A 13,415-nucleotide genomic window follows, 5' to 3' on the forward strand; every position below is an offset into this window, starting at 1 on the left:
CCAGTAAAATACCGGCCAGATGGCAACCCTAGCCCCAGACTAGTGATGTGCGGGTCGGGCTTTTCTCGACCCGCCCATCACCCGCCCTCCCTCCACCTGCGCCTGCCGAGCCCAAATTCTGGGTTCCTTTTATAGACCCGCCACACGGTGATGTCACAAAAGGGACGGGGCAAGAAGCACGTGTCTATAAAAGTTCAAGACGGAAGTCGGCATTTGGAAGGTCGCAGGCGGGGAAATCAGTCAGAAAGGGACCCAAAAAGAGAGGTGCAACGTTGGCCCGAACCCATTCTTCTGCTCAAAAGGAGGTTAGTTGACATTTTTTGGATCAGGACAGTTCCTCTGTATTTTTCCCTCCTGTCACTACTGCTGGAGTTCCATAGGTTTTCTTCGTATAACATGGAACCAGGGAACGTACTTCGATGAATCCCCTTTTCTCTGGGTTTGTAGTGAGAAAGGATACAATTCTGTGTATGCACGTTCCCCCGGGAGCCCCATAACTTGGATGAATTCCGTTCTCAAGCCAGTTTGGTCATTTCACCCTGACCTCAAGGAAGAACCATCTCATTGGTTATTTGAGCAGTTTTTCTGTGATGTGAAGCGATATCTCTATTCTCTTGCAATGGTAATGCCATTTGTTCACATATGTTCTTATGTCATACGTTCCCAAGTTTATAAAAACTCTGCGATTTCATTGTTCGGGGTTCTGACTCTTTATGAGTTCACAATCCACGGAGCTGTATCAAATAAACTCTTATCTTTTCACCTCAAGTGGTCTCCCATTCTCAAAGTTCCACAACAGTAGCAACTAGGGATGGACTGGGGGGCCGCTGAGTCAGGGCCCCCTGCCTCAACCCTTATTTACCCACTGCGCTGCGACCGGCAGGGAGGTCGGCGCCAGGAAGAGGATTCGTGCAGGGAACAAGCCTGAGTCCCGTCGGCCCAGTGCAACCCTGGTAGCAACACTGGTCCCATCTAGGGTTGCCACCTGGCCAGTATTTTAAATGCCGGTAAAATGATGGTTGATCCCAATGTTATTTATAAGGAAAAAAGATAAATATATAGGAAGGCAAGTATTTTTTCCCGAAAAGGTGGCAACCGGTTCACTAACACTAGAGGCTGATTTTCATTGTTTCTTCTAAATAAATATTATATTAATGTTGTTACAGGACTTTTCCTATTGCAGCTTTGGGTCAATAATCTGTCTCAAGGGAATCCCCTTCTCCAATTATTTCCTCTTTCCTGTCCATACAATTTTCCCACTGCTATTGGTTTTTAATTGTCACTCTTTATCCAGTCCCTCACCATTGTTCCTCTTTGCCATTGTGTCATTTGGCATTACTAACCGTCTGTTTTGCTTTAAATGTAACCAGTTCCATAAACCACCCTCAGTTTTCAGTTTTCTGCTTCCTCATGCCCCGTTGCTAAATGGCTGGTCTCACCATTTCACCTTTCACTTTAGCACTCACCTCTGTTTTCAGGAACTGCAAGCCCAGTAATTAAACTTGCAGAGATATTAGTTCAATGAGAAGCCTTCCTTCTTATGGTGTGCTCAACTTCTATACATCCAATGCTGGAGGAATTGAAGAGCCCCAGAAAAGTAAACACAACAAGGACCCATTGCTCATTCTATGCTTTTGGTTTAATTACCTTGGAGAAATTAGGGCATGCAAAATTTTGTACTTCTTAGAGTTTTACTTGGAGCTGCATCATATGCTGAACTAGGTGCATACAAAGCAAGGGAGGCCTATAATTCTTTAACACCACTACCTTGCTTTTCCTGAGTGATGTGCAAAGGAACCTAGGGCTGCATATATATGAGCACAACTCTTTGAACCCCATATTTCCAGCACAAAAAGTCCTGCCTAGAGATGCATAAAACAAATATCAAAGGGGAAAAGTGCAAAAAACTCTGCATTTTGCACCTGTTGTTTTGTACTTTGTCCCTCTGCAAAGGTTAATGCTGATCAGTAACAAGGTGAGCCAGGTAAATGCTGAAAGTAGAACAAAAATTAAGAATAAACAGAAGCGTTCCTGGCATTAAAGCCACCTGAGACGGCATTCATACATATTGGGGGGGTGGTGGGTTCAACAAAGAAGAGGTAGGCCTCTCCAAGGCTTTTTTTATTTTTATTAAAGTGATTGAATGTTTGATGCATATTGGAAATGCACATTATTCCAGAGAAATTCCCTTAAATTGACATGCTGCCTGTGCCACCTGCCCATTGATCATACAGCTGTATGTGAGACTGGCCATTAGGAGTATGTTTTAATTTCAAGCCAAGTGCAGCTCCGACACTGGCAGGAGTCCAAACATTGGAGCCGAATTCCAGATGCAGGTGGCTACTAACGCCCTGCTGAGGAGGTGACCTTTCCCCTGACAAAAGGCCACAATAACATTTGTCCTTGTGGCTCTATTGGCTTCTCCGCTACATGCTGTTGCCACCTGCTGTCTTCATTTGGGTACGTTCCTGACCACACAGCTCCAGCTTGCAGCATGTTTCTTCTGTATATTGTGTAAGTTAATAGGCCCCATAACAAAATCAATCTAGGGCCCCCTACACTTTGGTAATTAGACATTTCTTTACAAAATATAATGTATCAACATAATTCTTCTATGGATTGTATCACAATCCACCAGAATGATACACAAGCAAAAAGGGGGCTCACAGGATCTAACCTTTGCCTCGAAGGACTCAAGGGAAACTGTTCTGGAGGATCAAAACTCATCCCTCATAGATATGTAGGAAGATGACATAGAGGTGTCCAACATAAACAGCAGAGTTCTGCGACACCAAACATTCTCTGTAATAGAACAATACACACAGAAATGATGGAAGTTGTAAAACTGGAGTTTATTATCTACATAATAATGATAACCCAAAAATGACCTACACAATGATACAGATTACTGGAATGTTACTATTAATAAAGGCATAAGCCAAAAGACCTTCAATGCTCCACCGAGGACAATTAATATCCAGTAGCAAAGAACATTTCTTGGTGTATAAGCCAAAAGACCTTCAATGCTCCACCGAGGACAATTAATATCCAGTAGCAAAGAACATTTCTTGGTGTATAATCAGCATTCTTTGAATATTACTACTGCAGATAAAAGGGCTTTTGTTTATGAAAGAGTTTTTCTGCTGCAGAAATGGGCAAAACGCCCTGAGAGGTTCCTGGAAATCAAGTTAAAAAGCAATTAACTTTTTAGAAAGAGGTTTCAGGCACCGTGGGATTTAGTTTAAAGCAACATTTAGCTGTAGTTGTGAATGGACCATCTCGCAAGGTAATGTCTCCTCTCACTGACACTTCTTCTCTATATTTGTTAAAGTTAAATGTATTGGAGACTTGTCGCACAAAACTGCAAGATTGAGCATGCAAAACGTTCTGCAACAAATGGTCACTTACTAGAACCACCAGAGCCCCGTGTGAGGCTGAAGATAAGGGAACGTTCCTTAATCAAAGCTACACGCGTGTAACAGAAATGTAATCAGCAATGACTGCAGAGACCATAAGACCCTTAATACATGAGGTGTGTTCTCCACCAACGCTAGGGACCATTCAAATATAATTTTTGGTACTTACAGGTCCCCATACTCATTTGTGTGTTCTTATTGCTTGCAATGTATTTAGAGAAATCCCACAAAGACCTTCTATATTATTAGATAGCTGACCCTCACCCTGCCTGCTTCTGTGCCTCCATGTAGATAAATTGAGGCCCAGTAGGGTGATGACTGCAGTGGTCCACCTTCAACATGAGTATGAGTGCTATAGGGGAGTGAGTGCAGTAACCCACGCTTGGCAATAAAACGTAGTGCACCCACCCTTTCTTTTTTTATAAAGTGTTGCGGGAGAATGAATACTGCTGGTTTGAACACCGCCACCCTCCCTTGTGCTTTATTCTTAAAGCCAATGAAATTCAGAAGTTGAAACAAAATACTGTTTATACCAAGGAAATGATGAATTTGCTGGAATCCTGGCATTAATGGCTCCAGCACAACAGTTTATCACACTACTTCTTTTCCTGTAGAACATTAATATGTGAAGCAAGTTCCACCGTCCTATTCTCTTCTCTTCGTCTAAGTTGTTCCATGTTTATATTTTATCAGCCAAATGGACAGGGCTTCTGCACAATAGACAGTCTATGCACCTACACCGTATAATGAAAAAAGTTCAAATGGTCTGTTTGTATCACTGGGCACATTTCCTTTAGTGAAGAACTAGAAGTTGGGACTTCTCTTCTCCCTGTGTAGACCCACGTTAGGTAGGGAACACTGCGAAATGTGCTTCTGGTTCACACAATAATGCTCAAGGTTGTCCAACCCATGTCTAGACCTTAATTAGATTTATTACTCTGTAAGCAGATATAGGACATGAATATATAAGATTTTCTCCCTGCAGTGGCAGAATGGGGGAACCAAGTGGGAGTATGAGAAGCTGCTGGGAAAGAAAAAGAATAGGCCAAGTTAATCTTTGGGAAACATTGGTTCACTTCCAGTCCAGGAAAAGTTACATGTAGCATGTATATTGCCCAGGGCATCATGGCTCTGTCATACAGGCGACCTGCTTCTCACTCGTTGGATCTGCAAAAGAGAGATTGTTACATGTCACCAGGTCCTCCTCAATGAAATTGTTCTTGAAGACTCAATAGAAATGTCTGTATCTACACAGAGGAATAGTGGCCCCTTAAAAAACCCCAAGCGAAGAAGGATTAGGGTTCTTTTTTTCTAAATATATTATGAAAACAAGCCATGTGTGTCACACGCAAAGGCAACCCCATAATATTAATATAATAATGTTTCTGTCTAAATGCTAGGGAATTGAATTGGCATGTCATTGTTTAATACAATTAAATGAAAGATCCGAAACAGCAACAGAAAAAGGTTTTAGGGCTCAGAAAAAAATGGAAGTCCTTCTGCCTTGCCCTAAATTTAGGAGACCATCAATGCTAAACACAGCTTGAGAGGCTTCATTCTACTCATCCAGGGCCTGGGATTTCTATATTTAATCAAACTAACTGAATCTTGCAACACTTCCTCTATAGGCTCATGTAGAAATGGTTTTCATCATCCAAGTCCTGATATCTCTAGTCTAAAGCAACTAGATTAGCTGTGAAGTCATGAAAACATTTATCCGAGCAGCTTCTTCCGTTCAACCGAATGATAAAAAATTCTCGTGCACCTTAACCCTTTTAAGTAATGTCACATAAGGCCATTTTAATGCAATTTTGAGTGTTTTTATGCCTCTGTGGGCAACCACCTAGATGTCCTGGTGGACTTTCTTGACACTTATTTTGGGGTGATAATTGCCTCTCAGATAACCCCCTATCTACCATTGCTGTTACATTTCAAGTGCCATCTGTGGTACCAGGAGATGAATTGATGGATGTATTATTGGCCTCCTGGTCCCAGCATATTTCTATACACCCAAGTTTGGTTGGGCAGTTTTGAAAAATTTAGAATTCGACTAGACATCAGATATAGGAGTTATCTGTCCTGCTGAGAATGTTCTCTGTTGAAAGATAGTGGAAGGTGGTCATGCAAATTTACGCAACTAGTACAGTAGCATAAATAACGAGTTGGACTGGCCTACTGGAGGGACCTTGAGGTCAGGTTCTCAGATGAGCCCGAGGTGCTCCAGTCCAACACTATCTGCAGGCTGATCATTGGGTTATTATTGTGGGTCAGCCATTGCATAGCCAACTTTAGTGTGCTCATGATGGGTGGCTTGACCATAAAGTGCTTTGAGAAAGGCACTATATCAATGACCTTCTATCCACTGACGTACATATAGACACATATGACATTTCCTATACCTGTCGGTGAATCTTGGCTGTTTTCTGCATCTTCTGGCCTCTCCTCTAGTAACGTTTGATGCATTAGGTTTTCTAGACCACAAGTAACATGGACTTCATCAGCTGAAAGAAACCAGAAGTTTGGGGTAAGTGCATTGCTGGAGTGGATCCCTTACTATAGATGTTGGTTCTACTGATTCATACCTGCATCCCTCTGCAAACTGCTCTCTCCTTCTTCACCCCCAGGAGACTCATGAGTGGATTGCCCCATGTCTTCTCCAGATTCTCCTTCGTGCTCACCGTCTTCATCGTCGCTGTCACTAAGAGAGCCAAGGGACTGCAAATGGGACTGCACAATACGCTGGATGGCTGAAAGGCATTGGGAAGCACTGATTTGTTGTCTGATAAATGGGGTCACATATTAATTATGCACAGGATGAAATATCACGTTTCATAAGTTATAGACATGTTAGGGGGCACTAAGTTGACTGTATAAAGGCACGGGCTGTAGGGAGAATTGTACAGGTCGCAGGACTCAACAGAGAATTTTGGGGTGTCTCACAACTCATTCTTGATAGGGGTGCTATGTAAGCAAGTTACTTTAAGCAGCCCTTGATTAGGCACAGCATGGTTACCTTACCAGGAAGGGGCACAGACCTTAGTAGCACCTCAGCTACACCCATTGCCACAACTATAAGAATTGCTCAATTAGATTCTTAGAAGTCAATATTCACTATATCAGGTCTGAATACCAATAAAGCTCCCTCAGCAGCAGCACTGTGCTCAGTGGTACCAATAGAAATCAGGGCTTTCCTGGGATCTCTGAATAAATGTTGTGCCCCTTGAGCACAGTGCTTCCTTGGACTCCATACATGAGAGTACAAACATAATACCCTATGGAAAGAGCCCTCAGAGGGGAAGGCACCTTACCTTTAAGTGATGGGGGAATGTAAGCGTAAGGATTTGGCCTCATGTTTTTGAGCTGCTGAGCATCCCCGGGCTGCTTCTGAAACCCAGACAAAATATAGGAAAGAGATTTTCATGGCGGTAAATGCAACTATAGCTAATACATGTCTCTTAGAAGTACTAAGACTTTTGACCATCTTTTGGTAAAGATGTTTGGAATGTATTGTGTATAACTGGCTTAGAAGGCCCACCAGTATCAGCATCTCTGTCTCTCCCTATGTGTAAAATCTTCTTGGTGAAGAACCTCAAGTAGACCACCACCGGTGAAGATCAAGAATGGGGAACATGACACCATTTTTAGGAAAGTAAGCACCAAGGAGGCGTTGGGGAAGACAGTAGAAGCAGGAGCAGGTGAAATTCTGAATGTGTTTTATAGCAGGTGTCTCCATATAGACAGGTGGGCTTTGTCATACTTTTAATATGCCAAACTTTGCAGTGAAGGGGTTGGGAATACTGAGGTTTAAAAAAGGTGCATGTCAAGGTCAAATCAAACCCTTATTTGGTTATATAATGGAAGGAGTGGGGATTGGGGAAGAAGATGAGAGTTGAAGTACTTTGTTATAGCCGATGAGTAAGTGCCCACCTTTGGCACGAAATGCGTCAGGTTTGAATTTGTCCTAATAAAGATTTTCTACTTTTTATATCACCTGGGCTCCTTTTCAACTAACAGTAAGTCTATCCCGCTTTTGTTTTTTTTGCTTGATTACTTTGTTGTACTTGTACTGTGGAATGGGAAACTGCTGTGTGTATGAAGAACTGGCCTGGAACAGTATCAGTCACTTTCTATTAGAGCCAATGAACACAATGTCATTATAGTGATACAGAGTAAATCTACCCAGAAACTCTACCCTCCTCCTCCTCCTCTTCATCATCCCTATGAGGTGGCCTTGATGGGCCTCTAAGGTCATACTCAGTGTAACTCTAGTGCAGAACATTCCCTGCCTTCTATAAACTCTTTTGTTCAGTCCCCAGAGTTTCAACACCCCCCCCATCCCAAATTCCATGACATATTTTCACCCCATGAGGTAGTGGTGGGGGGGGGGGGAGCAGTCTGTAAATAAGGGAGGGGGGGCATACCTGTTTAATTAGCCAAAAAAACAGCTAAACTAATGCTTAACCCATTCATAGCCTGGGGGGGAAGGTTAATAAAGAGGTGGGAGGATGAGGATGAGTAGACCCCATAAGGAGAGCCCCGTGATACTGACCTGTGGCCCTGTCGGATCTTCATCTGCCGAAATAAAAGAAAGAGAGGCCCAGAGTCAGGAATGTTCCAGGGAGGAGAGTGAAGAATAGGGGGGGATACAGATGAAAGGGGGGTACAAAACAAAACAAAGTGACATCTCTATTGCCCAATCTTGATTTAGACACCCCAGTAACTTCACTATAATTCTGGATATATAGTATATATAGTATCTGTATCATTATATCTATATAATCAAATATCCTCATCTCATATATAGACAGTAGGTGATCGGCTGCATCTTGGGAACCCCAACCCTAATGCACCACCTTCAATCCCACATAACCCAACGTCCCCCCCACCTTTACCCAACACATCCGACCGACCTGGGGACTGGGGTTCCGACACTTGAAATAAGGTGGCCGGGGTGGGCCTGCGCCTCCGAATCTGCAGGTGGAGAAAAATAAGACAGAGACAAGCTATAGAGCTAACGATCTAATTTGTCAGTATACATCACCACAACAGATTGCATTTTTAATGTATTTTTCCTTTAAACACTTCTGTTGTATTTGGAGCCACACGTTACACATTAAACTCCCTTTAAATGGAGATGCAGGTCCTTTAACGTCACAATGAGGAGCTTGCGCTTGTTGTTATGTCTGTTCTGTGCTAATTGCAAATAAACATCAGCTCCCACAGTGCAACTCTGCACAAGGATTTTCCATTGCACAATCACACACTGTAACACACAAGGGCAACACGATAAAGACACACGTGTGCATAATAACAATGGCCATTATCCAGTGTCAAGTTATACACAAGGGCAGCACTGAAATAATTTGGGGGGCTGCTTTGCCCCAGTACAAAGAGGCACAGGCACAAGTGTGATTGGTGCAGCAAGAGGAGGTGCACTGGGCCCCGGCCAATCGTATGGGTTCTAGGGGTGGAAATAATAAAAAGCAACTTGATACCCAAAAAGCTGAAGTGGCGTCTGAGGCGGCACAAAATGAGTGCCCTGATTTTCTGCATGAGACTGACATGTGATCATCCCCACTATCTGCCACCCAGAGAGAAAGACAGCTGACAGTTTGCAATCATGCAAAGGCCAGCTATACAAACATTGTGACATAACCGCATCCATAATACAGGGTACACATTCATTCCAGAGAGGGGCTTCAGGGGGATGTGTTTGGGACCCCCTCATTGTGTTAAACTATAAATATGGGGCAGGTTTCAACACAATACTCCCATATTCACTGAGATCTGACAGTTGCCACTGCCCCTTCCAGCCCTTGCCTTGGCCAACTCCCTGCACCCTTCCTCTTCGTTATCTAGTGTTTGCTGACCTTACACTGGAGCTCACACTACACAAACCCCCCACTGCTGATAAGAACGTGCCATGGCCTTCATGTATTCACCCTCCCACCCCCCGGCTACGTTGGGCCAGTAACCCCTTCATCAGGGCAGAGCTTGGGGGGACGGAGTCAACAGCTTCAAGTACTAATTCATTTTACAAGATAACAAAAAGCTGTGTTGAGGGTCTCACCCAAAGGATAGGTCTATTAAACTCCTTTATACCCTCACATGAGCACCCCCTCCCTCTATAAACAATTATTGGGTTTTTTGGCGATGATAAACTTCATACAAACAAACTCTATTAGACTTTGGATAAGGGGCAGCTCATTATTGAAAGGACTGGTAATTTGTTTCATTTGCTAGCTTCCCCTCTGCAAATAGAGACTCAGCAGAACCAGGAAGTAAAGCAGGAAGTGCTCAAGTGAAAGCGGGTTTCATTTTCTTCTTCAACCCTAAAAAATAACAATGGACAGTTGATTAAAGGACAAGGGGGGTTCCAATATGGCACCCCGTGTTGTGACTATAGAGGAAGCAGACACCATGTTTGCAGGGGGTCTTCGGGGTCTACTTATTTTCTAGCTCTAAAGAACTCCTTCTAACCCAGTCTCTCTACTACCTGCGAGGGGGGATGGAGGACGCATGGTGAGGCTTTGCTGCAAAATAAAGACTGTCTGTTGTCTCCAATGAAAAATGTGCCCTCCAGCCTCCTCTCTTCTTTATAAAAATACAGGTGTGTCAATATTAGAGAAAAAAGTGATTTATCCAGGATCTGGATTCCAAACACTTTCCTGCTTTCCAAGAACATTGGGTTTCGGTTCAGCTTTGTTGTATTCAACTGTTTATTTTATAGGGTTACTTGTCCTTTAAGATGGAAGGAGAGCTTTCAAGTTTGCAGGTAGTGAGCCGACAGTTTAGTTCAGCTCAGGGATTATCGGTGGTATTACCAGGCAGTTGCCCTGGGATTTGAGAAACACACACATTGCCTGCCAGACTGTTAACCATTCCCATTCTGGACAGACCACCTACTAAAATACATGCTGAATGACAAGACGGATGTGCAAGATCCCACAAGCCCAGAATAATCAAAGTATTCCATAAAAGGGGACCAATTGCAACATATTCATTTATTATGATAATCCGGTGCAAATTGCAGACTGTAGAAGACATTGCCCCGGTTGCAGCAGGTAAGTGCATGGGCCCTAAAGGGTGCATCCTTGCATTGCATTCAATGCGATGTTGTTGAACTGTAAAATGGGCCCTTTGTGTTTGAATACAATAGAGGGTAACAAATAATACTGTAGACAATGTAAAATGTTCAACAACAACAAGGCCTTGGCCTTGGAACATTATTATCATATTGCAACTGAAAGTTCCACACATACACACACACACACACACATATATATATATATATATATATACACACATACACACCTATACACACATATATACACATACACACATATATATATATATATATGTGCCCAGTCTGAGCCTGAGTGTAGCTCATGGACATCATTAAAGTTGACTTCTAATATCCTTACATTAAAAAATAGGGGGTGATTTCTTATCCCAAGTGACATCACTAAGCATCTGCCACATTGAGCACCACTTAGTGGACATTGCGGGGGGGGGGGCAGTGTCACGCAAAGGCCTCACTTACCCAGTACGATCCTCCATTAAAGGCAAAATATTCACCTTTCTTGGCATGAGCTCACTCAGTTGGCTTTATATAGTAAAGGTGAATTAACAGTATCTGAACTTCCAATTAATAGAGGTTTTTTTACACAGACCTCCCCGATTCTATAGATCAATGATAAGAACCAAACCTCAGCCCACCATTAGGCTCACAGTGTCCTGCAACTGCCCCCTATGGAAAGCAGAGAGACTTGAAATCCCACAATCCATCACTTCAACATGGAACAAGGGGGGAGAGGGTGGTTGCCTAATGATGGGCTAATGGTGGGCTGAGATTTGGTTCTTACTAGTAACATGGTTTTGGACATGGGTATGTTAAAATTGGAGTCTGGATTTGGCATCTTAATGCTCTAGGTATAGGGCCTGCCCAACTCGTATTCTGCCAGCCTGACTGTCACTTCTTCTCACCCATAAGCATAAGCCAGGCAGCTGACAGTTAACATGGTTCTACCCTCAGTTCGTCTGCAGCCTTAGGAATCTATTAATGAGATTACACATGGGAAAACTAAACATAGATTTTCTTGTCTTTCCCCAGCTCTCTCCTCTACTTCATGAACTCCTCCCTCCCTTCATCTCTCCTCTTCCACCTTCTGCCCATCTTACTGCTAAGGGCTGGGGTGTATGGAGGACCTTTCCTGATGGTGGTCTCATATACTATATCACTTAGGGGCCCATTTACTAAGGGTCGAAGTGAAATCGAAGGGAATTTTCCAATTCAAAAACTTTGAATTTCGAAGTAATTTTTGGGTACTTCGACCATCGAATAGGCCAAAATTCGATTCGAATTGAAAAACCTTTGAGTATTCACCCATTCAAAAATCGAAGTACTGTCTCTTTAAAAAACTAATCTCATGGACCCTGCGGATGCTCTGAGGGGTCAGTTGAATATTGCTTGGAAACCCTCGGTGCTTGGTTTTTGAGTGATGGTCAAGCCATAGCCATGAAAGTCTATGAATGGACAATTCCAAGGGATGCTCCTCTGTGCACAGTTTATTAATACAGGGCTTGCACTTTAGTATCACTTTAGTATCACTGTGGGGTGCCCAGTTGTCAGGTATCCCTTAGCCACTTACCTGGGGCCAGCTGTGGGCATCTCCTGCACCTATTGAAGTTGGCTGCACAGCAAATACATTGGCAAAGGAGTTCTGTACAGTTCAGGGTGGCTCACGGGGTGCTTTGGACACAAACATTTTGTTCCCCCGGGCTGGTGCAAGAAGAAGAGGAGCACTAGATTCAGTACCTTGGCACCTCATTTAATGGCACAAGGCTACCAACTGGAAAGATCAGCCCCAGGCATGTGAGCCCCCTAAACCACCTGTGCCCCTAAATGCGCAGTAACAGGGCAACATGGACGCATGGTTTAGGGGCCCGTCAGTTCTGGGTAATGCCACTGTCACATGCACAGTAAAGCAATTGCCCCTTGTCACTCCTATGCTTACTAGATATAGACTAGATATAGACTAGATATAGACTAGAGATTGACTAGATATAGACTAGATATAGACTAGATATAGACTAGATATAGACTAGATATAGACTAGATATAGACTAGATATAGACTAGAGATTGACTAGATATAGACTAGATATAGACTAGATATAGACTAGATATAGACTAGAGATTGACTAGATATAGACTAGATATAGACTAGATATAGACTAGATATAGACTAGATATAGACTAGATATAGACTAGATATAGACTAGATATAGACTAGAGATTGACTAGATATAGACTAGATATAGACTAGAGATTGAAGGGCTGGTACAGTGAGTGGTATAGGTGCAAGACAATCAGCATGGCAGCACCACAGTACTCACCATTTCTACTGCCCGAGGGTCCAGATGGGCAGGGGGTGCCGCCACAGTAAACTGGATCTTCTTCCTTCCTTTGGGTTCCATTGTTGGGGGGCTGCTTGTCAGAGACCAGGTCACATCCCTTGTACAAACCCTTTGCTCCTTCTTCTTCCTCTTCCCCCAAACTTCTCCTCTTCTGTGTGTTTCTCTCTTCTCTCCGCTCACATCTAATCTCCCTCCAGCACTGCCTGTTGCTTCTCTCCTCTTGTTCTCTGTCTTGTTTTGCCTATTCAGCCCCTCGACTGGCACTTCTGTGTCCCCCAACTTGCTCTGCCTCTTCTCCCTCTGCTTCTCTCCCTCGTTCCTCTGTCCTTCCCTGTTCCTCTACTTCTCTCTATCCTCTTCTTTCATACCTTGTCCTCACCCTCTTCTCCTCCCCTTTCCCTCTGTGTAAAGACTGTTTATATATCAGCCTCCCTCCCCTCACTGAACTCACTGCAGGGGAAACTCCTTGTTAACCTGTCGGGGGTAACTGCCAGTGCACATGGCTCACCCCTCCTCCTACAATATTTATTTATCTTGTCTTTCTTCTTTCTTTATTTATTTACCAGATTTTCATCTGCAA

At 43.3% G+C, this 13,415-nt stretch overlaps 1 protein-coding gene across 2 annotated transcripts; it reads right to left on the bottom strand.

Moving 5' to 3' along the window:
• Positions 1 to 2,833: 2,833 nt before the first annotated feature.
• Positions 2,834 to 13,242, bottom strand: ppp1r1b.S (protein phosphatase 1 regulatory inhibitor subunit 1B S homeolog). 2 transcript variants are annotated; one of them, XR_005964680.1, is made up of 8 exons: positions 12,815 to 13,242; positions 8,327 to 8,387; positions 7,966 to 7,988; positions 6,725 to 6,800; positions 5,999 to 6,163; positions 5,816 to 5,917; positions 3,019 to 4,583; positions 2,834 to 2,947 (listed from the first exon to the last, which is right to left on the bottom strand). XR_005964680.1 is itself a non-coding variant. In XM_018237980.2 (7 exons), the coding sequence occupies exons 1-7, from the start codon at positions 12,893 to 12,895 to the stop codon at positions 4,540 to 4,542; spliced, it is 552 nt and encodes a 183-aa protein (XP_018093469.1). In that variant the 5' UTR covers positions 12,896 to 13,242; the 3' UTR covers positions 2,834 to 4,539. The 2 variants fall into 2 exon arrangements, 1 of the variants encoding a protein (XP_018093469.1); XM_018237980.2 differs by having other exon boundaries at positions 2,834 to 4,583.
• Between the last annotated feature and the right edge of the window lie 173 nt (positions 13,243 to 13,415).

Source organism: Xenopus laevis, chromosome 9_10S, assembly GCF_017654675.1.
Source record: "Xenopus laevis strain J_2021 chromosome 9_10S, Xenopus_laevis_v10.1, whole genome shotgun sequence".
NCBI classification, from domain to species: Eukaryota; Metazoa; Chordata; class Amphibia; order Anura; family Pipidae; genus Xenopus; species Xenopus laevis.

Excerpts from the sequence above, each read along its gene's own strand:
- ppp1r1b.S (XM_018237980.2), bottom strand. The coding sequence starts at position 12,895 with ATGGAACCCAAAGGAAGGAAGAAGATCCAGTTTACTGTGGCGGCACCC. Across the intron at positions 7,989-8,326 it reads GTCGGAACCCCAGTCCCCAG|ATGAAGATCCGACAGGGCCA; the intron begins GTCGGTCGGATG and ends TTATTTCGGCAG. Across the intron at positions 6,164-6,724 it reads CATTCCCCCATCACTTAAAG|CCATCCAGCGTATTGTGCAG; the intron begins GTAAGGTGCCTT and ends AATGCCTTTCAG.